Source organism: Penicillium arizonense (genome assembly GCF_001773325.1).
Source record: "Penicillium arizonense strain CBS 141311 chromosome Unknown PENARI_contig020, whole genome shotgun sequence".
NCBI classification, from domain to species: domain Eukaryota; kingdom Fungi; phylum Ascomycota; class Eurotiomycetes; order Eurotiales; family Aspergillaceae; genus Penicillium; species Penicillium arizonense.
In genome coordinates this window covers 69,833-94,959 of record NW_019173297.1, presented here as the reverse complement: position 1 = coordinate 94,959, position 25,127 = coordinate 69,833, and the positions used below count along the sequence as shown (strand labels likewise).

Below are 25,127 nucleotides of genomic sequence, written 5' to 3'. Positions count from 1 at the left end.
AAAGCACGCAAAGTGTAGCTTTCCCTTTCCACCCACCAAAACCCAGACAGGAAAATAAACCCTAACCCCTGACCTCTCATTACAAACGTAAAATGCGCCTCCGGTTTATGCTCCCGTCCACCGGTATCGCAGGACTCCTACTTCTACACCCCAACCCCACAACAGCCACCCAAACAGACCTCTCCCAGTATGTGAACGCCCTAATGGGCTCCGAAGGCCCGGAGCCAGGCACAGGATTTGGCGGAGGTGATATCTTCGTGGGTGGTGCGCTGCCGTTTGGCGTGGCTAAAGTCGGGATTGACTCTACTGCCGCGAACTGGAGTACTGCTGTTCTTAATGGTGGTTGGACGCCCGATGGGAATGTTACTGGTATTAGTATGATGCATGAGAGCGGTACTGGCGGGTCACCTAAGTATGGCTTGATCTCACAGATGCCTTTGACTTCTGTTGATACGCCTGTTAATGTGCTTGATAATTTGACTTATAGCCAGCCGAGGGTATGTGACTTTGTGTTGGCCTATTGAGATGCGTCGTGGGATGAAAAAGCTGACTTTAGTTTCAGGTTGGCAGCGATACTGCTAAGGTTGGCTACTACAAGACAAATTTGCAGAATGGAATCACTGTGGAGCTTTCTGCATCTCGGCATGCTGGCATTATGGAGTACTCGTTCCCGGAGGGCGAGAAGCATGTGTTGATTGATGTATCTCATGTACGATATCTGAATTGTCGTATCAGAAAAACTTCGAACTAACAATCCGACTAGTATCTACCTGGCTCTCCTGGCGATGCAAACGGCCAAATTTTCGCAGGAGGCGAGATCCAGATTGAAGCCAATGGCAAAGCATATAGTGGCTATGGAACGTATGCTGGAGGATGGAACAATGGTAATCCCTAAAACCAAGCTCACAAAAACGACATCTAACAAGACAACAGGAGCTCCGTTTACTGTCTACTTCTATGGGGAATTCTCTACTCCTCCAGACAAGTCGCAGACATTCTCTGGCGTAAACACAGATCCCATGCCCCGATACCAGAATCTGGCCAACGGCGGTATAAGCGAACCAACATTCAAAAACACATCCAAAAAAGTAACGTCTGGACCAATGAACAACCGCATTGGTTTGCTACTCAGCTGGAATGATGGACCTGCTTCGCATATTACCTCGCGGGTTGGTATCTCATCTATCTCCACCGACCGTGCCCGTTCCTACATTCAAAAAGAGATCCCATCATGGAAATTGAATGACACCGTTGCTTCTGCGGTCAAGGAATGGAACACAGATGTTTTCAACAAGATCCAGGTTCCGCTCGACGACTCTGCCAACATGACCCATGTTAGGCTGCTGTACAGCTCGTTGTATTTTATCCATCTGATGCCATCGGACCGAACTGGAGAGAATCCCCTGTGGGACTCTGAAGAGCCTTATTGGGACGACTTCTATACAATGTGTGAGTGAATCTATTATGGTATCCCCACCGTATAATTTACTAACCATTTCCGCAGGGGACATTTTCCGCTGCACAGTCAGCTTCTATCACATCTTCCAGCCGGAGTACTACGAGTCCATGATTCGAGGATTGATTGATATTTGGAAGTAAGTGACAACAAACCTTTAGTTAAAAAGACCTAGACTAACAGTTCCAAACCACAGACACGCAGGATTCCTCCCAGACGGCCGCTCCGGAAACTGGAACGGACTTGTCCAAGGAGGTTCCGACGCAGACAACGTGCTAGCCGATGCATACGTCAAAGGCATGCGAGGCGCAATCAACTGGACTGAAGGTTATGCAGCCATGAAAAAGGACGCAGAAGTCACGCCCTACAACACCTTCGACCCAACAGATATGACAGCAAGCACAAAAGAAGGCCGTGGTGCTTTGGATGACTGGAAGGAATTGGGGTATGTATCGCAGGACAGGAACACGCGGTGTATCTCGCGCACAGTTGAATATAGTTTGAATGATTTTGCAGTCAGCCAGGTTGCTGCTGGGGAAATGCCCGGTGACCAGGAGAAGTATCTTAATCGATCGGCTGGGTGGCAGAATATTTGGAATCCGGATGTGAGGAGTTTGGATTTCACAGGGTTTATGGCGCCGCGCTTCTCGAATGGGTCGTTTAATGATAGTGGGTATGATCCGTTGGTGTGCTATGGGTGTGAATGGCAGGATTATACGTATGAGGCGATTCCGTGGGGTGAGTTAATCGTCTTTTTGGTATTTACTAGAGCTGACTTTTGGGCTTGCAGAATACTCGTTTGTAATTCCCCATGACGTGAAAACCCTCATTGAGTTCATGGGAGGGGAGAAGACATTCGAGTCTCGACTTGATTTGATGGTAAGCACGGGAGTCTCTGAGACCGCATACAATTACTGACAATATCTATAGTTCAAACCAAACATGTCTGTTCAAAACCTCGGCGCAAACGGTGCAGCCATAACCACGCTGATCAACATTGGGTATGTAGCGTAAAAGTATTCTTATAGTAAGGACCGAAAGAACTAATTGCAACATAGCAACGAGCCCGATTTTGCCACGCCATATCTGTACAACTACATCAACAAGCAAGCCAAGAGTGTGAATCAATCACGCAGTCTAGCCAATCAATAGTAAGTATACCAATGTTCCGTCCAATTCGAGCCCGCTGACGATTCTCCGGAACAGTTTCAAGGATACAGCCTACGGAATCCCCGGAAACAGCGACGCTGGCGCAATGAACTCCTGGCTCTTATGGCAGATGTTGGGTATCTACCCAATCGTCACGCAGCCTGTCTATCTACTCTCATCGCCCTGGTTCCCTGATCTTAATATGACAATTAACGGAAATAAGACGCTCCGAATCTCTGCTAGTGGTCTTGAGAACGGGTATTATGTGCAGAGCGTTAAGATCAACGGTAAGCAGTGGGGGAAAAATTGGTTCGAACACGATGATGTTATGACGAATGGTGGCACGATCGAGTTTGATCTTGGGGCGGATGCGAAGGCGTGGGAAACTGGGGATGTGCCGCCTTCTCCGGGACATGTGCAGTTGAACAAGGAGTAGGGGCGTTCAATCCGCAGAAGACGTTGAATGATCGCCATTGACCAAGTCTGCCTAGGATGAAATATATTATCTACAATCAAGAGCAGCATTCAAAGTATATTTCATTGTTCTCTTGATTCCAGTTCTAGGCGTTTCTCCACAACAGGATTTTAATCGACCTTTACACTTCTTCCCCGCATCCAACCCACTAGACAAGCCTTTCTTTGTGGCATGCATACATGTACAGTAGCGAGGTACTGTAGGTAGTGCACGCAAGTGAGTTCGTCCTAGGATTCATAGGATTCACAGGATTCCCAGTCTACTCCATAACCGAGGCCAAACCAGACTCAGGATGACCCATGTAGCAACACAATTGCAAGAAATCTGACCAGTAAGCCGCTCCAGCAGCCAATCGGCTGCCCTGCTCAATCAAACAAGAAATTCCAAGTTTGAAAAAGCGAAGATCGCACCGCTTCCAGAGCGCCAAGGCCGACGTCCGCTTGACGTCAGAAGCGGGATGGGAGGTTGGGGTTCTGATAGATTGCGCGTTAACTTAGGGCTATAAGATGTGAGGCTCGAGGGGGTTTTCCCCCCTCTTCCCTTTTCCTCATTGTGTGGGTGATTCTTTTCAATCACTTTATATACACACATTGCCCACGTTTGGTGTGGCGAGCTCCAGTCCGCTGCAGACCCACCTGTTCTGCATACCATTACCAGCCACCAGGCCAGGAACAGTTTGGAATTCTCCGAGATCAGACGAGATCAGACCAGAGTGTAGACTGCAGTCATGGTAAGCAGATTCACATATTCACATACATCCATTGATATGTACATCTCAACCCAATCCGTGGCTCCTGTGCCCAGCCCGAACAAGAACCACGGATCAAGCCTCGAATTGTCCAACAGCTAACCCAATCTAAATCCAGGCTCCTATCAATTCCATTTTACCGAGACAATCAAGCGGCGCCAACTGCCCAAGTACTATAACCAGCGGGGGAATAGCAGGCATTGTCATCGGCTCGATCGCAGGCACGCTCCTGCTCCTCTGGCTGTGGCGTGCATGCAACCTGCCGGGTGCATGGAGCGGTGGCGACGAGCCGGACGTCGGATACCGACCGCCCATTACCCGCAGTAGTGCGAGCAGTCGTGGTCGGAGAACGCGCCGTCGTGGTCCGGGAACTTATGTTGACTATGTTGAGAAGCCGACGAGTACGCGGCGGTATCGGGATCGTGATGATTTGCGTCGGCCGGCTAAGGTTTATTTGACTGATCCTTGAATCAGTGGATGGGGTTGCGGGGGATGTTTCTTTTTTTTTTTTTTTTTTCTTTTTCTTTTTTTGATCATCTTGGATTGAGATTGGGCGGAGGGGTCTTGAACTTTTGACTGATCAATTGGCGCAGGTGATTCTGCCTATTTTTATTGCTTTTGATCTCGGAGATATGAGTATGAATATGGTATGGGGTGGGCTGTGGATGGATCAGGTTCAGGCTTGGAGCCTGGGTTATGAGACATGATATGAGTGACGCTTTGTGATATGAAGCTTGATGACTGATGATTATGAAGCTTGGGATGAATTCCAAGATTGCCGACCGGTGCTTTGTTTCTTTAATTGTCTGATTGTGATTTGGGCGAGTTTCCCTCTGTTGCGATCTGAATGCATGTTTAGAAACTTGTTATGACCTTTCACGTTGAAGCACGTTGTATACATTTGGTTGCCTATCGAATATGTGTAGGACAGCGGGAAATGAGCGGGCCTGCCCAGGTGTATAGTGTACTTGGCATGGTCAAGCTAGACCAAACCGTGTAATCACCGAAACAGTGGCGTTCGATCGATCACCAAGTTGACCCCTGATTACAGTCGAGTTCACCCAACGGCTCTGAAAAGAACGCCGCAGCCGTCACCGCACTGTTATCGGCGAATAAGGGGTCATGATCTTGACTAGCAATTGGAGTTAGCCTCGTGTGATGGGCGACGGTCCCACCCGACAGGGAAAGGAAAAGAAAACTCGGGTTAGACATCTCCACTGGGGAGACAGGGCTTGGCTTATAGATGAGGTTTTTATTGGTCCCGACAGGCGGATACTCATCAAAGTCGGTTCAAGAACAGGTCTGAGGAACCGAACAGAAATAGATTGACAAAATCCTTGAGTTTTCAAGGGGCATGTGCATGAGTAAGTCAAATGGGATCTTCATTGCAGATGATTTTCCTCAACTGGTCTAGACCGGAACTTTCCGCTAGTGGAATCAGGGTAGTTAATTTACTTTCTTCGGCGATAGCACATCCTTCAATGTAAGAAAAACATCTCGGATAATGTACTGTTAAGCATAGATAATGTATGAACTAGAAAGTACGAAGTATACAAACACCCTATGTAGCTTTAATTACCCCTGCGGGACCTTATCGTCCTCAGTTGCCCAACCAATCAGGGACGTTATCACCCCAAAGTAGACTAGTCTCAGGCACGGGGCCCTGGGGGTTTACCCGATGGAGTTAGTCACTACACTAAAATGGAGCACCCTAACCATATCCAGTTAGCCTAGACCTGCCCATAATCTCTGCAGCGTAAGGAGAAACACAAAAATAATACAACGCCTAAAACACCGCTAGCCTATAAGCCCACTTAGCCTTCCCCTTTCTCTTCTTCCATGTACTGACTGCTGGCCTTCTCGTGCAATCGGCACATCCACTCTTTACTATCGAGCTTCGTTCTCGAGTCCATTCTCTTGAATAGTCATTCTTTTAGACCAGCAGCAGATCTGATCACATTCATTTAGATATCATGTGGTACTCTCTTGCTCTATTGGCCCTGGCCAGCTATGCCACCGCCCAAACGTCAACCGACTGCAACCCGTTGAACGTAACATGTCCCGCGGACCCAGCTCTAGGAACAGAACACACATGGCACTTCAACACCACCCTAGACGAAACCATCTGGAACATGACCACCGGAACCTACGATTACGGTGATGACGGTGCCGAGTTCACCCTTACCGAAGAGGGCTCCTCCACCCTCCTACAATCCAACTTCTATATCTTCTTCGGTGTCGTGGAATCGCACGTCAAGATGGCCAAGGGCGGCGGTCTGGTCAGCAGTGTGGTCCTGGAATCGGACGACCTAGACGAGATCGATTGGGAGTGGGTTGGATACAACACCAGCCAGGTGCAGTCCAACTTCTTCGGAAAGGGCAACGATAGCTCATTCGACCGCGGCGGCTTCCACTACGTCGCAAATGCAGACTCCGAGTTCCACAACTACACTACCTATTGGGACCAAGATAAGCTCCAGTGGTGGATCGACGGCGATATGGTCCGTCAGCTTAACTACGATGATAAAGGTACCCTTGGCGGAAAGAACTACCCGCAGACACCCAGCCGTGTCAAGTTTAGTCTGTGGCCTGCTGGTCGGGAGGGTGCTGCACAGGGTACAATCGATTGGGCTGGTGGTCTGGTTCAGTGGAACAATGCTCCTTTCACCATGACCCTTGGAAAGCTCCATGTGAAGGATTTCCACACTGGAAAGGAGTACACTTACTCAGACCACTCAGGTTCCTACGACAGTATCGACGTCGTTGGGTAAGTTCGAGATGGATACAAGTCATTATAATATAGCTAACTCTACGTCCAGTGGAAACTCTACCGCTCTCACAGAACTCAACAAACCCCCGGCCAAGTCCCTGGCCGAAAAATGGGACGACCTGGGCCAAGGAGCCCACATCGGAATCTACTGTGGCGCAGCCGGAGCGGGTGTACTTGCCATCGCAGCCTTCCTCATCTTCTGCCTGCGCCAGCGCCGCAAGGGCCGTCTCGAACACGCCCTTGATGACAGCCGCTACGCCGAAAACCGCACCGAGATGCAGAACTTCCAAAACGACTGGAAGCAGAGCGAGTGGAAGCACGGTGGCTACCAGCAGGTCAACAACTAGCCTTGAAAGTTGTATTCCACGAACCTGCATCCCTTGTTTTCCCTCTATAATGAATTGTTCTGTGATTGGTTTCCGCTCCGTTGCACAGTATGTCCGGTCATTCAGCTGTCGCCATGCCACTCGGCGGGCCTCTGTGGTGACCAACGGAGTCGGAATAATGACCATTTTCTCTCATTTCAGGCTTCCTATCGCTTGCCTCATCTCTCTTTCTCTCTCTCACACACTGCCTTTGCACTGCACTGCAGACCCTCTTCGTTCCGCCTGCGCCTCCGTTTCTTTTGATATCCCACTTTTTGGCCTTGGTCGAAGATTCCCTTCGTTGGCGTTGTTTAGATCGCCCGATGCTGTGCCGTTTGCAAGCTCATATACATGTACATACTTTAACATATAAAACTGGTTTTATTTCAATTGTTGGGGTGTGTTATTCCAGTGTGGTTGTATTCCTTGCGGGCCTTGCCAGGTCGGGGCGATGAGTATCCGACATCCTTTAACAGCCAAAGAATGACCGTTCACTGACTCTTCCAGCACAGCCACCTTAATGCGATTTGATCAAAAAGGGATGGTTGCCTATCCTCATGCAGCTTGTGCTAAGATTAGCGTATCACAACTTTCAGAGACATATTCAGGGTGGCTATCCATGCAGTATGACCTCATCTGGAGAATTTGACACGAGTCCCTCCTTATGTATGGACGATATGGTCGGAGTTGGCCAGATTTGTGTACAGCTCCGTGGCTGATGGTTTCGGAGCTCCTGATCCTTATAGCACTGTGTGAGCAAGATGTGAGCATTGTGTTCATTATCTATGCCGAATCTCCGCTCATAAGTTCGGGATTCACGTCAAATCCGACCGACACTTTCGCTTCACTTGACTGCCAAGTTTAGCTCTCGGCGCGATTAATATACGACAACGATGATTGGCCTTCGGACACGCCTAACCCACGGTGGAACTGTTTCCAGAACAATGTGAAACACGGGATTTATTTGACGTTGTGACATCAAGTGGGATGCCGAGGTTGGATTATAACTCTAGGTGGAACCTTATAAGAAAACACTCTCCCTCCTCGATTTGCCTCTCACCAACATCACCTTTGGGCTTCACCTTCACCATCTATCAACATCGCAATCGTCGACGCCACCGGATTTGGTCGCACGGGATCTCCCAGCCCCGCCATCTGATCCACTTACACGCCAACTTTCACGTCTGCTTGACTCCCATTGATCTCATCTTCAAGTCCACATATTATGAGCTCCGTGAAAGAGGTTCCCATCCCGGGGCCAAGGGGCGTCCCGATCTTGGGCAACATCTACGACATCGAACCCGAAGTCCCTGCCAACAGCTTCGAGCTACTGGCCGAAAACTACGGTATGCTAGATCAACCTACAACAACCAAAGGGATTGACTAATTCGGTTGATATTCATTTTGCAGGCCACATCTTCCGATTGACTACCTTCGGCAAACCCAGAGTATTTATCAGCTCGCATGAGCTGGTCGATGAAGTATGCGACGAGGAACGATTCACAAAGATTGTTTCGGCTGGTCTACATGAGATCCGGAATGGTGTCCACGATGGTCTGTTTACGGCCAACTATCCCGGCGAGGAGAACTGGGCTGTTGCTCACCGTGTCCTCGTTCCTGCGTTTGGTCCGTTGATGATTCGGGGGATGTTCGATGGTGAGTATATTCCAAGTGGAAAGCAACCAAGGGAGCAAGTATAACTCACATTCGAATAGAAATGTACGACATCGCCACTCAACTCGTCATGAAATGGGCGCGCCAGGGCCCTACCGCGCCTATCGGCGTAACGGACGACTTCACCCGCCTAACACTGGACTCCATTGCCCTCTGCGCAATGGGTACCCGCTTCAATTCATTCTACCACGATGAAATGCACTCGTTCGTCGAGGCTATGGTTGGCTTGTTGGCTGGGTCTGGAACTCGCGCTCGTCGGCCTGGTTTGATTAATAGCTTGCCGACTAGTGAGAACAACAAGTACTGGACGGACATTGAGTATCTGCGGAACCTTGCACAGGAGCTCGTTGATAACCGGAAGGAGAATCCGGTTGAGAAGAAGGATCTTCTTAACGCTCTCATTCTGGGACGGGATCCGCAGACTGGTCAGGGTTTGAGTGATGACTCGATTGTGAATAACATGATCACTTTCTTGATTGCTGGTCATGAGACGACGTCCGGCATGCTGTCGTTCCTATTCTACTACCTCCTCAAGAACCCCAGTGCCTACAAAAAGGCACAGGAGGAAGTTGACCGAGTTATCGGCAAACGCAAGATTGTTGTCGAGGACATGTCGAAGTTGCCATACATCACAGCTGTGATGCGTGAAACTCTCCGTCTGAACCCAACTGCCCCAATGATCGCAGTCCACCCCCACCCAGATAAGAACAAGGAGGATCCAGTTACACTGGGAGGCGGGAAATATGTCCTGCACCCAGACGAGACCATTGCTCTCATGCTGGGCAAGATGCAACGCGATCCAAAGGTCTATGGCCCTGACGCCGATTCCTTCAAGCCAGAGAGAATGCTTGATGAACACTTCGACAAGCTACCAAAGAACGCATGGAAACCATTTGGCAATGGAATGCGAGGGTGTATCGGACGGCCATTTGCATGGCAAGAGGTCCTCCTGATCGTGGCTATGCTCCTCCAGAACTTCAACTTTGAACTGGATAACCCTAGCTACGACCTTCGTATTAAGCAAACACTTACCATCAAGCCTAAGGACTTCCAGATGAAGGCGACTCTGAGACATGATCTTGATCCTACCCAGCTCAGCATTGCTCTCGGTGGTGCGCCGACAGAGACTGCTGCTGGCAGTCGGGATCGCAAGCCAAAGGTTGCTGCACCTGTCGATGGCCAGCTGAAGCCTATGCACATCCTGTACGGGAGCAACACAGGTACTTGTGAGGTCTTCGCCCGCAGATTGGCTGATGATGCCACGGCCTATGGTTATGCTGCCAAAGTCAGCTCTCTCGACTCCGCTAAGGAAAACATTCCTAAGAGCGATCCGGTTGTTTTCATCTCTGCTTCATATGAAGGCCAGCCCCCGGATAACGCGGCTCATTTCTTCCAGTGGTTGAGTGAGTTGAAGGGAAGTGATCTGGATGGTGTCAACTATGCGGTCTTTGGTTGTGGACACCATGACTGGTCCTCCACTTTCTACCGCATTCCCAAGTCCATTGACCAGCTGGTCAAGGACAACGGTGCCAACAGGTTATGCGAGATTGGTCTTGCCGATGCAGCCAATTCGGATATGTTCACTGATTTCGACAGCTGGGGTGAGGCTGCATTTTGGCCAGCTGTCACTGCTAAGTTTGGCGGTGATAGCCCTGAGAAGTCCACCAAGCCGAAGTCATCATTGCAGGTTGAGGTCAGCTCGGGCATGCGGGCATCAACCCTCGGCCTGCAGCTTGAAGAGGGCTTCATTGTCGAGAACCAGATTCTGACACACCCCGAAGCCCCAACAAAGCGCATGGTGCGCTTCAAGTTACCCTCAGACATGACCTACCAGTGCGGTGATTACCTCGCCGTCCTACCAGTGAATCCAAGCCAAGTCGTCCGCCGCGCAATCCGCCGATTCGACCTCCCATGGGATGCCGTGCTCTGCGTGAAAAAGCCCTCGCAGAGCTCAAGCCCTCCACCCTCCATCCCCATTGACGTCCCAATCTCAGCCTTCGAGCTGCTATCCACCTACGTCGAGCTCTCCCAACCCGCCTCAAAGCGTGACCTGAACATGCTAGCCGACGCAGCCATCGACGCCGAAACCCAAGCCGAACTACGCTACCTCGCCTCGAGCCCAAGCCGCTTCACAGAAGAAATCGTCAAAAAGCGTGTCAGCCCCCTCGACCTCCTAATGCGCCACCCAGCCATCAAACTCCCAATGGGCGACTTCCTAGCCATGCTCCCACCAATGCGCGTGCGCCAATACTCAATCTCCTCCTCACCTCTCGCCAACCCATCCGAATGCTCAATCACCTTCTCCGTACTAAACGCCCCAGCCCTAGCATCCACAACCGAAAGCACAGATTCCATCGAACAATACCTCGGCGTAGCATCAAACTACCTCTCAGAACTCCAAGTCGGCGAGCGTGCCCACATAACCGTGCGCCCCTCCCACTCGGGCTTCAAACCCCCCATCTCACTCGAAACCCCAATGATAATGGCCTGTGCAGGTAGCGGCCTGGCCCCATTCCGCGGATTCATAATGGACCGAGCAGAGAAGATCCGCGGCCGTCGCAGCTTACCCAATTCAGATGAATTACACGACGGCCAGCCCGCCAAAGCGATTCTATACATCGGCTGCCGTACACAGGGCCAGGACGATATTCACGCATCCGAACTGGCTGAGTGGGCGAAGCTCGGTGCTGTCGATGTCCGGTGGGCGTATAGTCGTCCCACAGATGGAAGCAAGGGTCGGCATGTGCAGGACCTCATGCTTGACGACCGGGTTGAGTTGGTTGAGTTGTTTGAGCAGGGTGCGAGCATTTATGTTTGTGGCAGTACCGGAGTTGGTGGGGCTGTGAGGGATGCTTGTAAGGAGATGTATCTTGAGAAGCGAGCTGCTAAGATTGCTGAGCTTAAGGAGAAGGGGGAGACGCCTGTTGATGCTGAGCTTGGGGATGAAGAGGCTGCTGAGAAGTTCTTTGATCGCTTGAGGACTGCGGAGCGGTATGCTACTGATGTTTTTACTTAGATTTGCGGGTTTGGATGTGATTTGATGGCATGTCACTCGTATATTCTAAATTTATTATGTCTCTATCATCCTCCTTGCCAAGGTTAAACTTATACCTCGCCGAAGGTCTAAATGTAGCCGCAGCCAATCAGAATACAGTTCCTGGCACTCCCCACATACCATCCACGTGACTATAAAACTTCAGCCAAATCAACCAATTAAATCAACGGAACAAATGCCGAAGCACCCCCGGACTGGATGAATAAATTTCAAGCGTAAAATGCTTCGGTATTTACAATCTAGCGCCAGAGACGATTGAGCATTTACCTGCATATAGAATGTGAGTTGATATACTCCAAGGATCGCCGTGCACACTATAGATCTTATCAGTCCAGATTTGCTCAAAAACAAGCGCGATGGCGTGACAAGAGTCTAACATCACCTCAGATATTGATCCTCGGCCGAGAAGAATTGCCCTCCTGGAGTTCAGCGACAGTGGAATCAACCCTCGATCCTAAAACTACAATTACCCTATACATACAATACGCCATGGCAATCAAAAGCGTAGCCATAATCGGCGCAGGCCCAGCAGGTGCCATTGCAGTGGACGCACTAGCACAAGAAAAAGCATTCGACGTGATCCGCGTCTTCGACAGACAAGAAAAAGCCGGCGGATGCTGGTATGCTCACTCACATCACACCGGGATTCAGGGGACCAATGCATTAACAAACGAAACAGGGTCTCAAGAGACGATAAACCACCCCAGCAATTTGACCTGGACGGATTATCCGCCCGAACAGCAGATAAACCGCTCCAAATCCCGGCAAAACTACCATGCCGGACACCTGTAGTCTCTCAAGACCGGTTCACGGATTCACCCGTGTACCCAGCACTAGAGACGAACGTGGACGCGGGTGCCATGTCGTTCTCGCAGGAAGCTATTCCGGCTGTGCGCTCGCAGTGGTCTATTGAGCGGCATGGTCAAGATACACCTTTCCGGCATCATTCTGTTATTCGGAAGTATGTTGAGGATCTTTTTACCGTCAAGGGGTATCAGAGTCTCGTGCAGTTTGATACTACTGTTGAGCGGGCTGTTAAGGATTTGAATGGGAAGTGGGTCCTTACGTTGCGGAGGACGGAGATTGGTGATGGCGATGAAGGGGGGAAGTCTGATTATTGGTGGGAGGAGGAGTTTGATGCTGTTGTTGTTGCTTCGGGGCATTATGCTGTTCCTTATATCCCGGCGATTCCTGGATTGAAGGAGTTTGCCGCGAGGTATCCTGGGAGTGTCGAGCATACGAAGCATTATCGGGGACCTGAGAAGTATCACGGCAAGGTAATTTGGATATTTTGTGTCCTTTTTGTGTTCTAGCTTGCTGATGTGTTGCAGAAAGTTATCACTGTCGGGGCGTCTGTCTCGGCGGCTGATACTGCCGTGAGTTTGATTGACAGTGCGCAGACTCCTGTTCTTGCTGTTGTGCGAGGTCGTTACAACATGTATTTCGGTGATGAGGCTTTCCAGCATCCCAAGATTCAACGGAGGGCACCTATCTCGCATATCACGAGCGAGAACGGCGACAAAACCGTGCATTTCGAAGATGGCACCTCGGAGACTGGAGTTGACCATCTCATTTTTGGAACTGGCTTCAGCTGGACTTTGCCTTTCCTGCCGCAGGTGGCTACTCGGAATAATCGTGTGCCAGATCTATACCAGCATATCTTCTATAGACACGATCCGACACTGGTCTTTGTGGGGGCTGTAAGTTTCAGATCCCCACAACCCCTGGATTGAAAATTCTAACAATGTTTCTTAGGTCGGCGCCGGTCTGACCTTCAAAGTCTTTGAATGGCAAGCTGTTGCTGCCGCCCGTGTTTTGGCTGGCAAGGCCACTCTGCCCTCTGTGGCAGAGCAGGAGAAATGGGAAACTGACCGCATTGCTCTGAAGAGCGATGGTCCCGGGTTCACCGTGCTCAACCCTGACTTTGAAGCCTACTTCGAGGATCTCCGACTCCTTGCGGGAGAACCGCATGCTGGCACGCCAGGACGACGCCTACCTCGGTTCGACCAAAAATGGGTGAACGATTTCAATGCCGGCCACGAACGCAGGAAGAAGATGTGGCGTAAGGCTAATCAAGCAGCACGACTGTAAGATGTGAGATATTTGGGAACATTTGGCCCTACATTGAAGCAGCAGTACATAAATAAGCCTACACATAGATCACACACTAAAGCAAGGGAACACAAACTATACGCATGGACGAACCCTTTCCGTCTCAGTCTGACACCAATGACCACAAAATAAGCGACTAATGCACCCACAAGAGAACCTAGCGAATCAATAATGACCATTTCCGCCCTGAACCCCTTCAGCTGAAGAGTTGGGCTTGCCAGTCCCCACTCAAATCAATATCCCCAGCATAGCGCCTTGGCACGACGCTTCGCCCTTTAAAAAGGGTTCGGTCGCGTTTGGCGATCTCGTGTTCGTCTCGATCGTCCTGATTATCCCTTCCTCACTCGCAATTTTCTCTCTCCTCCAGTGGACATTCCTCCAGAGATCGACTCAAGCCTACTGTCCCTCCCACCAACCACCAAACAACCAAAACCACCATCGATCGCATCGCATCCACCCGGATCATCCGGCTCTCACAATTAAATCACACCACCAAACCCTCAACCCCCAAAATGACAAATTCAAACGGCACAACTTTCATCCAACCACCAGAATGCTACAACGCACGCGACTCAATGCCCACCCTCCCAAGCAACCTCAACTACTACAACCAAGTCCCACTATACCAAGAACGAAACCCGAGCACGAATATGCGAGAGGTTCTACAATCGTGCTGTTCGACTCGTGTGTGGATTTTCGAGGATCCTGATCCTTGTACGGCTGTCTGTCCTTCTTTTTCGTCTGCTGAAACGCAGAGGGTTATGTATTGTCTTAATGCGCATCAGATTTTGCATGGGAGCCGGACCGAGAAATCTGGTGCTGGACGTGTTGGACTGAGTAGGATTTCTTGGGGGGCTTTTGTTGTTGGGGGTTTGCTTTTGGCTGGGGTTTTTGTATAAATTAAGGGATTTGTTGTTTTGGAGTTTTGTTTTTACTTTGAGATACCCTTTGCATTGTTTTGGAGCTGGTTATATTTGACTGGGCGATATGTATTATTTAATTCAATTGCTGTGTGTGCAGCGCTGATGTCGGGCATTATGATCTGGGCGCATGCTTAATACTTACATTCCTTAAATGCTTATCTTGCACCCTGCATTACTAGTCTCCGCTTGATCTGCGATGCCTTGAGCGGGATGTTCTGGGGACGGAACGAAGTACATGTAAATTGCGTGCAAGAAAGACGTAAATTGCCGATTTTGTTAGCTATTGACCTTGGTTAGTTGTGCACCATCCAACGTTTCCAATTTGCTCTTCGTTTAGCAAGGATTAACCTGAGCTGATTTTTATGTTTGTATCAGTGCTGGCAAGATACCTATAATCCCCTTCTTATTTTGACTATACTTTGGATCAAGCATTGGCTACTCTGTACACTCTGCACAATTTCGGAAAGTAAACCCGAGTGTGGAGTATGCCAATATCACTATCCCGCGGGGTAAGGGACTTGGAGAATACATTTAGCCTATAAAAATGCCCTTCAATATACCCGCCACTCCATACATTCGACACGGAGCAGCTCCGACCCCACGCATCCCACCTGTCATTATTCATACTGTAACACTGAACCCCTCTGACCCCCATAGAGAATTGAAACCCTTCAATCCCTCCATCCTCTACACAAAAAAACCTCCAAAACCAATCCATCTACCTCCGAAATGGACTCCGTCAAAGGCAAAGTCTACGCCGTAACCGGGCTGGGCGGCATCGGCCTAGCAGTCGCACGCCAACTACACGCGCAAGGCGCACACCTCTCACTAGCAGACCTTAGCCCAAAAGTGCTAGAAACAGCCCTCCAAATCCTCGAAGCCAAGCCTAGCACTGCAAAAATCACAACAACAGCCCTGGATATCAGCAACGCAGCCGCAGTAAAAGACTGGATCGCATCGACAGTCACACATTTCGGCCGACTAGACGGCGCGGCCAATATGGCTGGGACGATAGGCAAAGCGCATGGCACGGGCAAATTCATCGACCAGGATGATGATGAGTGGGATATGTTGATGCGGGTAAATGTCACCGGGTTGATGTATTGTCTGCGGGCGGAATTGCGGGCGATTATGGAGTCTGCGCCTGGTGGGAAGGGGAGTATTGTTAATGCTAGTAGTATTCAGGGGTTGAGGGGATTTGCGTTGCATGCTGCTTATTCGACTACTAAGCATGGGGTTGTTGGGTTGACGAGGTCTGTTGCTAAGGAAGTTGGGCCTGATATTCGGGTTAATGCTGTGGCGCCGTGAGTTTTTCTTTTCTTTTTCTCTCCTTTATTTGTTTACTTGGTGTGTTGTTGGGGTGTTTGGTTTGGTGGATGTGACTGATCGATTTTCTTTAGTGGCTCTATTCAGACGCCCTTGCTTGATATGGCCAAGGAGATTCAGGGTGGCATTACTCCTCCGCCGACTGCGATTCCGCGCATCGGGACTGCTGATGAGGTTGCGCAGACGGTTGTTTTCTTGCTCAGTGATGCGGCTTCTTACACCACTGGCCAGGTTGTGAGTGTGGATGGCGGATGGGATGTATGAATAGGAGAGAGGGACGTGTATGCATTGCTGCAATGGAGAGTGAAACGGAATTTGCAGAGTTGAAATCACACTCATGAGGTGCTATGCATTGATATAAAGAAAGAACATGCTCGCTAAATAACATGACATGATACTCACAGGCCCCAACGCCGTCGCTATGATCTATCAGTGTAATTGCTCAAAACATGAAAGACGTCTCTATCCGGTGCAGAGAGGATCCACCACTATAGCCACATATACAGCCACAAAGCTAGAACGAACATATGAGCAAAGGACATACAGTCCAAACGATGCACTACTCACCCAGTACCACCGGGAGATAATCCCAATTGGTAACCCCATGAATAGAGCCCGCACTAGTAGCCGTAGCATCCTGGCCTTCGACAGGAACCGGCCAACCATCTTCATAGTCCAAGTAATTCCAACCAAGACGAGCTTCCTAAAAGGAAAGTTAGTCATATCCGGCCAAACCAGGAACCAAAGAATAAAACTCACCCCATCCTTGAACCCAATAGTGGTATTCAAATAATGATAGTAAAGAATATCCCGCGTAGACTCATTACTCGCAGGAAGCACCCCCAACCCACCAGGAGCATAAACAACCCCATGATTCGACCCATAAACAACCTCACCACCCCCTTCTCGCAGAAGCTTCCCATCGCGATCTGCAAACGGACCCCGGACATTCTTCGATCTCCCAACCCGAATACTATACTCATCCCCGCGATCCGGAAACACACCATCAAAATTACAACACTTCCCATGACTAAACCAAGCATAGTACCAGCCGTCCCGGTAACTCATCCAAGACCCCTCCTCAGGCTTGTGCTTCTTCCGCGGGATAAACGTCAACTGCACCGCATCCGGCTTCCCAGCATCCTTAACAGAAAGCAGATCATCAGATAACGGCACTTGCCAGATATCATGCCAGAAACTGCCGTAGTTGAGGTATGCCTGGCCGGAAACCTGATCAACAATGAAAGATGCATCAATTGCATTCGTGATCGTGTACGGATACACATCCGAACCTGGTCCTTTTTCCGTGTTGATTAAAACGCCGTGATCAGTCCACGCACTGCCGTCGAGGGTAGTCGTGGTTGCGATACCGATGGCGCTGTTCCGCGAACCCCTCGAGCTGAGAGTGTAATAGCAGTAGAACTTCCCGTTGCGTTCGATTGTTGTTGGTGCCCAGGGGCGGGAGCGGTTGCCTTTGTGGATTATGCTGTCGCCATCTAGAACTGTGCCGATCTTTTCCCAGGGCCCGGACATGTTTCCGGATTTGAAGATTGGGATGTTGATGCCGCCTTTGAAGAGGTAGTAGTGCTCATCGTGGAGGATAATGTTTGGGTCGTGGACTTGGAGGTTGCCTTCATTTGGGAGGGGCAGTTTGTCTGTTGTGTCGTATATTTGTGATAGCTGGCCCAGTTGATGGGATGCTGGGGCGGCCCATGCTAGTGGGGCTGCGATCGCGAGTAATAGTGATAATAAGAGGGGGAGGTGATGCATGATGGCAGATTTTATGTACAATGGAGTGTTGATTCCGGGCGCGATGCAATGTGTTGTTTGGAGGTCAATTGACCTTGGCCGGGGAGTTGGTGGTAGTTATCGGGTTGACTTGCACATGCCTGTGCTACTTTTTAGATAGTTTGCTGCGGAGAATAGGGGATGAGAGTCGGAAGAATAGCGGGAGAATGGAGAATAACAGAACCTGAAGTGAGGGATTAGCACATGGTTTATATGCAGCCTGCAAGGAAAAATGAGAATAAAGAATGAAAATGAAAGAAAAACACCGCCCCCGATGCGCAGGGTCAGAATCTAAAATCGAAGCCAAGTGTTTTAGGGGCTCCAGGCTGCTATATTTGTTGGCGCCATAGTACGGAGAGGTACTTGATTACACGCCTATTACCTGCCTACGTCAATGTATTCTCAGGTACCATGACCCACCCGGGGTCTAGCACAGCCTGTCGCAAAGACACGGTCCACCGTCCGCGGTCGCTGATTGGCGACGTAAACGCTGGTGAACTGTTTATCTTTGCTCTTTTAACTGACACTTTCATATGCGGGGAGGCGGGGAGGCAAAGTCCAACGCATGTTACCACAATAGCCGACAGAAACAAGTCACCTTAAGCGATCAAAACCTCCTCGGTTCAAAAGAAGTATTGAAGTCGCCCCCATACGGCCCCCAGCGTCGCCCCCCGATTGAGAGTCAGGCTTCTCATGCTAAAAGTGCAAGGTCGCTAAAAATACTCCGTACCGCAAGAGCTACTGTACTGTAGAGAAAATAGCCCCAACAAAGGCCCAAGGATTGCCCCCGATAGGATCTCCACGATGACAGTGCTAGGTCGCTAAAAATACTGCAAGAGCTAGAGGAAATAGCCCCAACAAGGCTCCCCGTTGCGATGCAGGTAAATAAGGCACCCTGATAAGCCTCGCTTCCCGTTTTTGCCGCTTTGTTCCCGCTGTACCTCGGGGCCGGACCCTTACATTGATCTCTCCAATTATGATCTCAGGGTGGACCTGACTGGGTCTGTCGACGTATAAGATTAGGAATTGCAATCACGACACCTGGGCACCCGCGGCAGATATTTGGGATGACGCAACTGACCATTGCCAAGTTATTGATTGACAGGGGTTACGCTGCGTTTTGAATATGGGCTTGGAAATATAACCATAGCATCGCTGATATAGAATGACTTTACTATACATTGTTTTTGCAGAGTCCCCTAGCCTGTTATTATACTCAATCAACAGGGGAACGTCATGCCTGTTAAATCCTCCCAGTCAAACACATCTAAGAAAGGATCGAAATCACCGGGCGGCTGAGTGGAATACGAGTCAGTGTCGAATATGCTATGATTAAAGAGAACCTGCAGCTTACCGTCACACCCAGATGGGGCGGTGGGAGCATCCCTTCAAAGTCTGCCGGCATGACAGGTACCATGCCTGGGGTCGCTGTGAACGCAGCCACCTGCGATCGGGTCAGTTGAAGTCGGGCTGATATAGCAATGCTGACATACCTGATTGGTCTTAAAATTACCCATACCCGGTGCTCCTAGGTGTTCGCAGCTGGCGTGTCGCGAGAACAGAGTCTGCGTAAATGAGAGGACTCGCTCTACTACCTGCTGTTTGTACATGATTGCCTGGGCGGGCCACAGTCGGGCTTTGACGAGCGCGACGATTGTCGAAAAGAAGAAGTAGTCTTTTGCGCCTTTCGTCACCAGCAACGATCGTGCCTCGAGGGAGACCAGTGCCGTTTCGACTAGGGTAAGGAGTGATTCAGGGAGACCGGGTAGGGATTGAAGGAGGGATGTTGAGGATGTTGGAGAGAAGGGAGCGCCTAATGAAATGAGTCGCGGTCCATAAATTGAATAGAGGAACTTACTGTTGTCGGACTCTGTCGAATGCAAAAGTTGGCAGACAGAAATGTAGGCGTGAAGAGTCCATTCACCAAACATACAAAGTGAAAGCGGTCGTGACGTCTCGTGAAGACGTCGCTGAGTGGATAATATCCTGGTTGCAGCATCCATACGAGACCGCGCTGAAGGCGCAAAGAGCGCTTCCCGCCGGGCCTCAATGGCGAAAGGTGTGTGAACCGAGAGTAGTGTCTGAGCTAGCTTTGTCTCGATCAAAGATTTCCACAAGGTCACTTTGTGTTGAGTCACTAGATCGTTCGGTTCAGTTGTGACCCATGCGGGGATGCGAGAAAGATGTCGATTGAGTTCCCAGTCTAGACGCTGTATGTCCTCATATCGACAGCTGATTCGCGGAGAGTGCATTAGAGAGCAGGCTTGCAGACGGAGAGAAAGTGATCGACTTAGAATGGCTTGGAACGACATGTCAGTGGGTTCGCCCAACGGACGACTCTGTGGCACCTCAGTCGTGTTTTCGTGGAGCTCATCATCATGGATATTCAAGGCTGGAGACGCATCGTAGTCGAAACTCTGCACAGAAGGCGGCATGCCCCGATCGAGAGCAATTTGCAGATCGAGTTCCACGATCGTAGTCCAGATTCGACGTCTCATCTCTTTGTTGAATATTGAGATACGTGTATATCGGCTTGGATCGCGGTGGTATCCTGCCATCATTGCCTGTTTCACTAGAGTTCCAATGGCAAGCCAGGATTGGCTGCGCTTCATTCCGTAGATGTTCCGTGCCAAGATCAACAAGATGGACAGGCGCATCGAAACAATTTCCGGGCGCTTGGTGTGGAGGTTCTCTATCCATTTTTCGGCATGTAAAACCCAATTTACAGCGGTGTAGCACTTGAGTTCGGCCACGTTCTTTGACTGCAGACCACTAGGGTCGGCGAGGTTCCATGCGCAGGCAAGAACTAACAGAAGCTGGGCTGCGAAGGCAGGGGAAACGGCACCCGGGGTGTCTAGCAAAGCCCAGAACTCGTCCACTTCTCGTAAGAAGGATGGGACGTGAAGAACACGGTGAGTTGACTCGATATAGGTAAGATACAAACCAATTAGCTCATCCACCACACCGCGCGAGGGCAGCAAGCCGATGAGTGACTCTGTAGTAGGATCGGGGAACGGTGTGTTGAGTGGAATGCGCTTCCATAGTCCTCGCTTCACTCTCTCCAAGTCAGGTCGGAGTTGTGAAAGAATCGGGTTGGATAGCTTGATCTCCTCTGCAAAGGATCGGATATCAGGGAACTATACGGAAAGTCAGTGTCAGGATACCGCGAAGTAACCTATCTTTGGCAGCTGAATGAACCAAAGGGAACCGACCTGCGCTACAAGGTTGGCCAAAATGCCCGATCCACTAAAGCGAGTCCTTGTTTCACGACCTCTCATCATAATCCGAGGAGAAAGATCGAGCTGATGCGATGGAGTCAATGCGTCCTCTTCCTCTTCATAAACATGATCATCATCGACCCGCGACGACTGCAAATCAGGCTCAGGAGCGGATCGCTTCGGACGTTGCAACAAACCCGTATTCACATACGGTTCCTGGTTCACAGCAGCCTTGGGTGCACCAAGAACCGTCTCCAAAAAGCCTCGCTCCTTGCGGTCCTTACCATACGGTTTTCCTCTAAAATGAGGCGCCAGAGCATGTGATGGATGATCATGATGGTGCGGAGGATGCGGATGATGATTAATAGGCTGCATATGATGCGATACAGCGCCCGAGCTGGGGTCATTGGCCTGTGGTGGCTCCGTCCGAGCTGACCCCGTCGCTATCCCCGAGTCTGGGGTGTCGAGAGGGGTATGGTCAGCTCGGGGAATCATGGTGGGCCCTCGGTCGGAAGCAAATGAGGTTGTTGCCACGGTGGTAGGCTGCTGCCAGAGGAAGCCATCCTCGTACGTGCACTTGTTCGGAGTCCTGCTCTTCAAGCACCGGCTGCAGGTGGGATACTCGCGATCACAGCGTAGTTTGCGAGTACGACATTGCGTGCACGCCATTGTGCGACGACGGCGCTTGCGGACTCGTTCTGGGACATTCACATCTTGAACATCCATCGTTCTGTTCAATATTCAATATGGTGAGGATATACAACTTACGCCCGAGAGAAGTTGTCCGAGGTCGACGCGTGCCCCGGCCCCGCTCTTCCAAATGCGGAAAGTACGCCCGGCACATCTTTCTTTCTGTTTGTCGTGTTTCGCTTCACCTGCTATAGTGATGTCTCTCATGAATGCATGCATATTAAGAGATATTGATACAACTATATGAATTGTCAGAGTTGCAGTCTCACTAATTCATGGCCAGATTCCATGGTCTCGCGCTTCGCATATATACTCCAAGAAAATTTCAGGAATTAAGCATTAATAGCAGGTACAATTATTGCTTGGCATGGTTCACCAAGAAATCCCTTGCAGCATTTTCTCGGTCTTGGTCGATGAAAAAAGGCCCATTCTATGATCATCGCCACGCAAGGATAATGCCGATCTGCTTGTCCCGAAATCGGATTGAAAATATTCAGATCGAATACCCCGGGGGCATAAGATCAGTCTTATAGCCGTGATGTCGAGCTGTGAAGGTGCCTAGGTGGGCATCAAATTGCATTAGTAATGTACTGAAGCGGAATATATATTCCTTGAGTGAGGGGAAGGTATTGGGAGATTTTAAAAGGAGCCATGCTATTTTCCAGTCCATAAGCAAGTTTGTGCCGTTCGAAAGGATCCAGTATCTGATCTACTACTAGTAAAATGTCAAAAGTCTTCATGTGAGTTGCTTCTCTACATGCATAGGAGCCACATCACCTCGAGCCAAAGTTGATGAACCAAACAGCACAGGCGTAACAGGATACATCGGCGGTGATGTCTTATCCCAGCTCATCCTCCAATATCCCACCTTCACATACCGAGTACTAGTACGCATCGAGGAGAAAGGGAAACAAATCCAAGCCCAATATCCGCAAGTACAGATAGTATACGGCGATCTAAACGACCGCGCCATTCTACAGCAGGAGAGCGCCAATGCAGATATCATCATCCGTGAGCCAATTATCTACGCCGCGATCCCACATATAGACCCGACTAACAAACCAAACCACAGACTCCGCTGACGCAGCAGACAACCTCCCAGCCGCGAAGTCCATAGCCGCAGGCATCATCCAAGGCCATACCCCAGAACGACCCGCATATTGGCTGCACACCAGCGGAGCAGGTATCTTCAGCTATATCGACGAAGACGAGAAAACATACGGTCTGAAACGGGCAAAGATCTTTGATGATTGGGATGGCGTCAAAGAGATCGTCTCTATCCCCGACTATGCATTCCACCGAGACGTAGACAAGATCGTGCTCGAGGCTGCGGCAGACCATGCAGATGTATTGCGTGCGGCTATTATCTCACCTGTTACTGTTTACGGTATGGAATCCAGCCCGACTGGGGATAGTTACGTGGGTCGGTGCTAACAAGCCTTTAGGTGTTGGCCGTGGACCCTGTTCGCAGCGTAGTAGACAGGTCTATGAGCTAGCGCGGACGACCCTCAAACGAGGTAAAGTTCCTATCATTGGTGCGGGCGAGTCCATGGGCACTAATGTTCATATTCATGACTTGACGGATCTGTTTCTCTTGTTTGTCAAGGGCGCGCTGGAGGGGAATGAGCTCTTGTGGGGACCTAGTTCATATGTCCTTGCGGAAAATGGGGAGCATTGCTGGGGTGATCTGGCGAGGTCAGTTGCACGGGTTGCACTTGAAGAAGGCTTTATATCGAGTGCTGAGGAGGAAACATTGGATATTCAGCAGGCAAGAGATCAGGCCGGGTTTGAGGCTGCTAGTTGGGGGCTGAATGTTCGGTGTCGGGCTATTCGCGCGCGTAAGCTGTTGGGCTGGACGCCGACGCGGCCGAGTCTGGAGGCTGAACTGCGGGATATTGTTAAGGGAGAGTGGGATCTGATGCAACACAGTATTTTATAGAGCATCCACTTGCAAATCCTCTCAAGCCGAGCGGTTGAAAGGAAGAAAGGAAGTGAATTCTCCGAGTCCGGAGTTCGGCTTTTTCAGTCCCCAACTCGGCCTGTCAGATCTCGGAGATAGTGAAGCTGGAGTATATCAGGCAACTACGTCCGCTTTCACCTTTCTAAATTTCATTCTTGTAACAATTTAATCTTCACACAATGTTGCGCTCCTGGTTCTCTCTAGGTCGCGCCAACGAGTACATCTTTCCGACAGTGGACCCCGAGGCGGACGGACCGGACTGCTTGAAAGACTGCGCCGACTGTACAGTGCAATATCCGTCAAAAGTCAAGGTCGAGACTTCAAGGCCGCTATATGGCCAGATCAAGTCCTTCCATTCACACGTTCTTGTGGCGACCGGGCAATCGGACTGGAAAGAGAAAGTTGAGCAGGAAAAAGGCAGCTTGATGGAGGCATTTGATCAGACAAAATCAGAGCACGGTGTAAGGTTGACCTTTAAACAATTTGGAAAGATTGTTTCACTAAATCTCATCACAGCGCATAATGGTCTCAGCATCAAATCTCAATGCCCCAGACCACGACACAGCAGAGGGACCCGACAAAGCCACCTCTGTTCTAATTCTACCATCATTCACATTCGTCGACGGTATCACCCAAGCCGATGTACCAGAAGTGATGAGTCGATTCATCGATCATCCCATCACTCAGGATCGGGTCGATGAAAAGGACACCGATGCTAGTACAGTGTCCCCTGTAGCTGGAATCAGCTCTCGACATTGCAATCTGGATTACGTGGTACTTCTATGCTCACACCGGCGACGAGACGCACGATGCGGAATTACAGCACCCTTAATCAAGCGCGAGTTGGAGCGACATCTTCGTCCACTGGGCCTAGACCGCGACGCCGATGATTCGCGACCTGGAGGCGTTGGGATATTCTTTGTGTCGCATGTCGGTGGACACAAGTTCTCGGCAAATGTCCTTATCTACCGGAAGAAAGATCAGCAGATGATTTGGCTGGCAAGGGTGCGGCCGGAGCATTGTGAGGGGATTGTCAAGTACACTCTACTCCAGGGGAAGATTGTACACCCCGACTCACAGCTTCGAGGGGGTTTCGATCGAGCCCGTGGATTGACGAGTTGGTGATTTCTGAGTGGAGTACTTGCTAGTTACTTTTTCCCTTTCAACATTCTTGATTAATATGGCGAATCTGATATCCCAGGTGCGCTTTTAGAGAAGGAAAATAGATGCAAATCTCCATGTGGCAATTCACTCCTTCACAACGCTCAAATCAGATCTTATTTCCCTCTAACTCAGATTCTAAAGAAGGGCGACCCTTTTAGCCATCCCGGAGACATCAATATAGAATACCACAGGAAACGAGGGTATCAGATAGAGGCCTGATACAACTAATTCAAATGGTCTACACGCGTCTCTAT

At 50.1% G+C, this 25,127-nt stretch overlaps 9 protein-coding genes across 9 annotated transcripts; 7 read left to right on the top strand and 2 right to left on the bottom strand.

The window, feature by feature from the left end:
• Nucleotides 1–92: 92 nt before the first annotated feature.
• PENARI_c020G01355 (GH92 family glycosyl hydrolase) lies at nt 93–3,041 on the top strand (the record flags this gene model as incomplete). The annotated part of the gene is made up of 11 exons (XM_022634939.1): nt 93–497; nt 563–709; nt 764–884; nt 934–1,449; nt 1,505–1,595; nt 1,653–1,901; nt 1,956–2,194; nt 2,247–2,335; nt 2,387–2,457; nt 2,515–2,607; nt 2,663–3,041. 11 exons carry the CDS (start codon nt 93–95, stop codon nt 3,039–3,041), a joined length of 2,400 nt encoding a protein of 799 aa, XP_022485132.1.
• Nucleotides 3,042–5,801: 2,760 nt separating this feature from the next.
• Nucleotides 5,802–6,945, top strand: PENARI_c020G07007 (glycoside hydrolase family 16 protein; the record flags this gene model as incomplete). Its single annotated transcript, XM_022635032.1, has 2 exons — nt 5,802–6,595; nt 6,648–6,945. The coding sequence occupies 2 exons, from the start codon at nt 5,802–5,804 to the stop codon at nt 6,943–6,945; spliced, it is 1,092 nt and encodes a 363-aa protein (XP_022485090.1).
• A 1,243-nt stretch (nt 6,946–8,188) lies between these two features.
• On the top strand, nt 8,189–11,653 carry PENARI_c020G03030 (bifunctional cytochrome P450/NADPH--P450 reductase; the record flags this gene model as incomplete). Its single annotated transcript, XM_022634974.1, has 3 exons — nt 8,189–8,309; nt 8,374–8,619; nt 8,679–11,653. 3 exons carry the CDS (start codon nt 8,189–8,191, stop codon nt 11,651–11,653), a joined length of 3,342 nt encoding a protein of 1,113 aa, XP_022485105.1.
• A 528-nt stretch (nt 11,654–12,181) lies between these two features.
• On the top strand, nt 12,182–13,783 carry PENARI_c020G04126 (uncharacterized protein; the record flags this gene model as incomplete). The annotated part of the gene is made up of 4 exons (XM_022634985.1): nt 12,182–12,312; nt 12,372–12,969; nt 13,024–13,392; nt 13,448–13,783. 4 exons carry the CDS (start codon nt 12,182–12,184, stop codon nt 13,781–13,783), a joined length of 1,434 nt encoding a protein of 477 aa, XP_022485035.1.
• A 1,673-nt stretch (nt 13,784–15,456) lies between these two features.
• PENARI_c020G04121 (SDR family NAD(P)-dependent oxidoreductase) lies at nt 15,457–16,317 on the top strand (the record flags this gene model as incomplete). The annotated part of the gene is made up of 2 exons (XM_022634984.1): nt 15,457–16,031; nt 16,128–16,317. The coding sequence occupies 2 exons, from the start codon at nt 15,457–15,459 to the stop codon at nt 16,315–16,317; spliced, it is 765 nt and encodes a 254-aa protein (XP_022485036.1).
• A 295-nt stretch (nt 16,318–16,612) lies between these two features.
• Nucleotides 16,613–17,823, bottom strand: PENARI_c020G03028 (uncharacterized protein; the record flags this gene model as incomplete). Its single annotated transcript, XM_022634973.1, has 2 exons — nt 16,613–16,756; nt 16,813–17,823. 2 exons carry the CDS (start codon nt 17,821–17,823, stop codon nt 16,613–16,615), a joined length of 1,155 nt encoding a protein of 384 aa, XP_022485209.1.
• A 1,238-nt stretch (nt 17,824–19,061) lies between these two features.
• PENARI_c020G08068 (putative C6 transcription factor) lies at nt 19,062–21,785 on the bottom strand (the record flags this gene model as incomplete). The annotated part of the gene is made up of 5 exons (XM_022635052.1): nt 19,062–19,136; nt 19,196–19,285; nt 19,335–19,654; nt 19,700–20,978; nt 21,054–21,785. The coding sequence occupies 5 exons, from the start codon at nt 21,783–21,785 to the stop codon at nt 19,062–19,064; spliced, it is 2,496 nt and encodes an 831-aa protein (XP_022485088.1).
• A 687-nt stretch (nt 21,786–22,472) lies between these two features.
• PENARI_c020G09538 (uncharacterized protein) lies at nt 22,473–23,688 on the top strand (the record flags this gene model as incomplete). The annotated part of the gene is made up of 4 exons (XM_022635076.1): nt 22,473–22,489; nt 22,555–22,760; nt 22,822–23,136; nt 23,195–23,688. 4 exons carry the CDS (start codon nt 22,473–22,475, stop codon nt 23,686–23,688), a joined length of 1,032 nt encoding a protein of 343 aa, XP_022485219.1.
• Nucleotides 23,689–23,888: 200 nt separating this feature from the next.
• On the top strand, nt 23,889–24,834 carry PENARI_c020G05905 (sucrase/ferredoxin-like domain-containing protein; the record flags this gene model as incomplete). The annotated part of the gene is made up of 2 exons (XM_022635013.1): nt 23,889–24,170; nt 24,226–24,834. The coding sequence occupies 2 exons, from the start codon at nt 23,889–23,891 to the stop codon at nt 24,832–24,834; spliced, it is 891 nt and encodes a 296-aa protein (XP_022485195.1).
• Nucleotides 24,835–25,127: the final 293 nt, after the last annotated feature.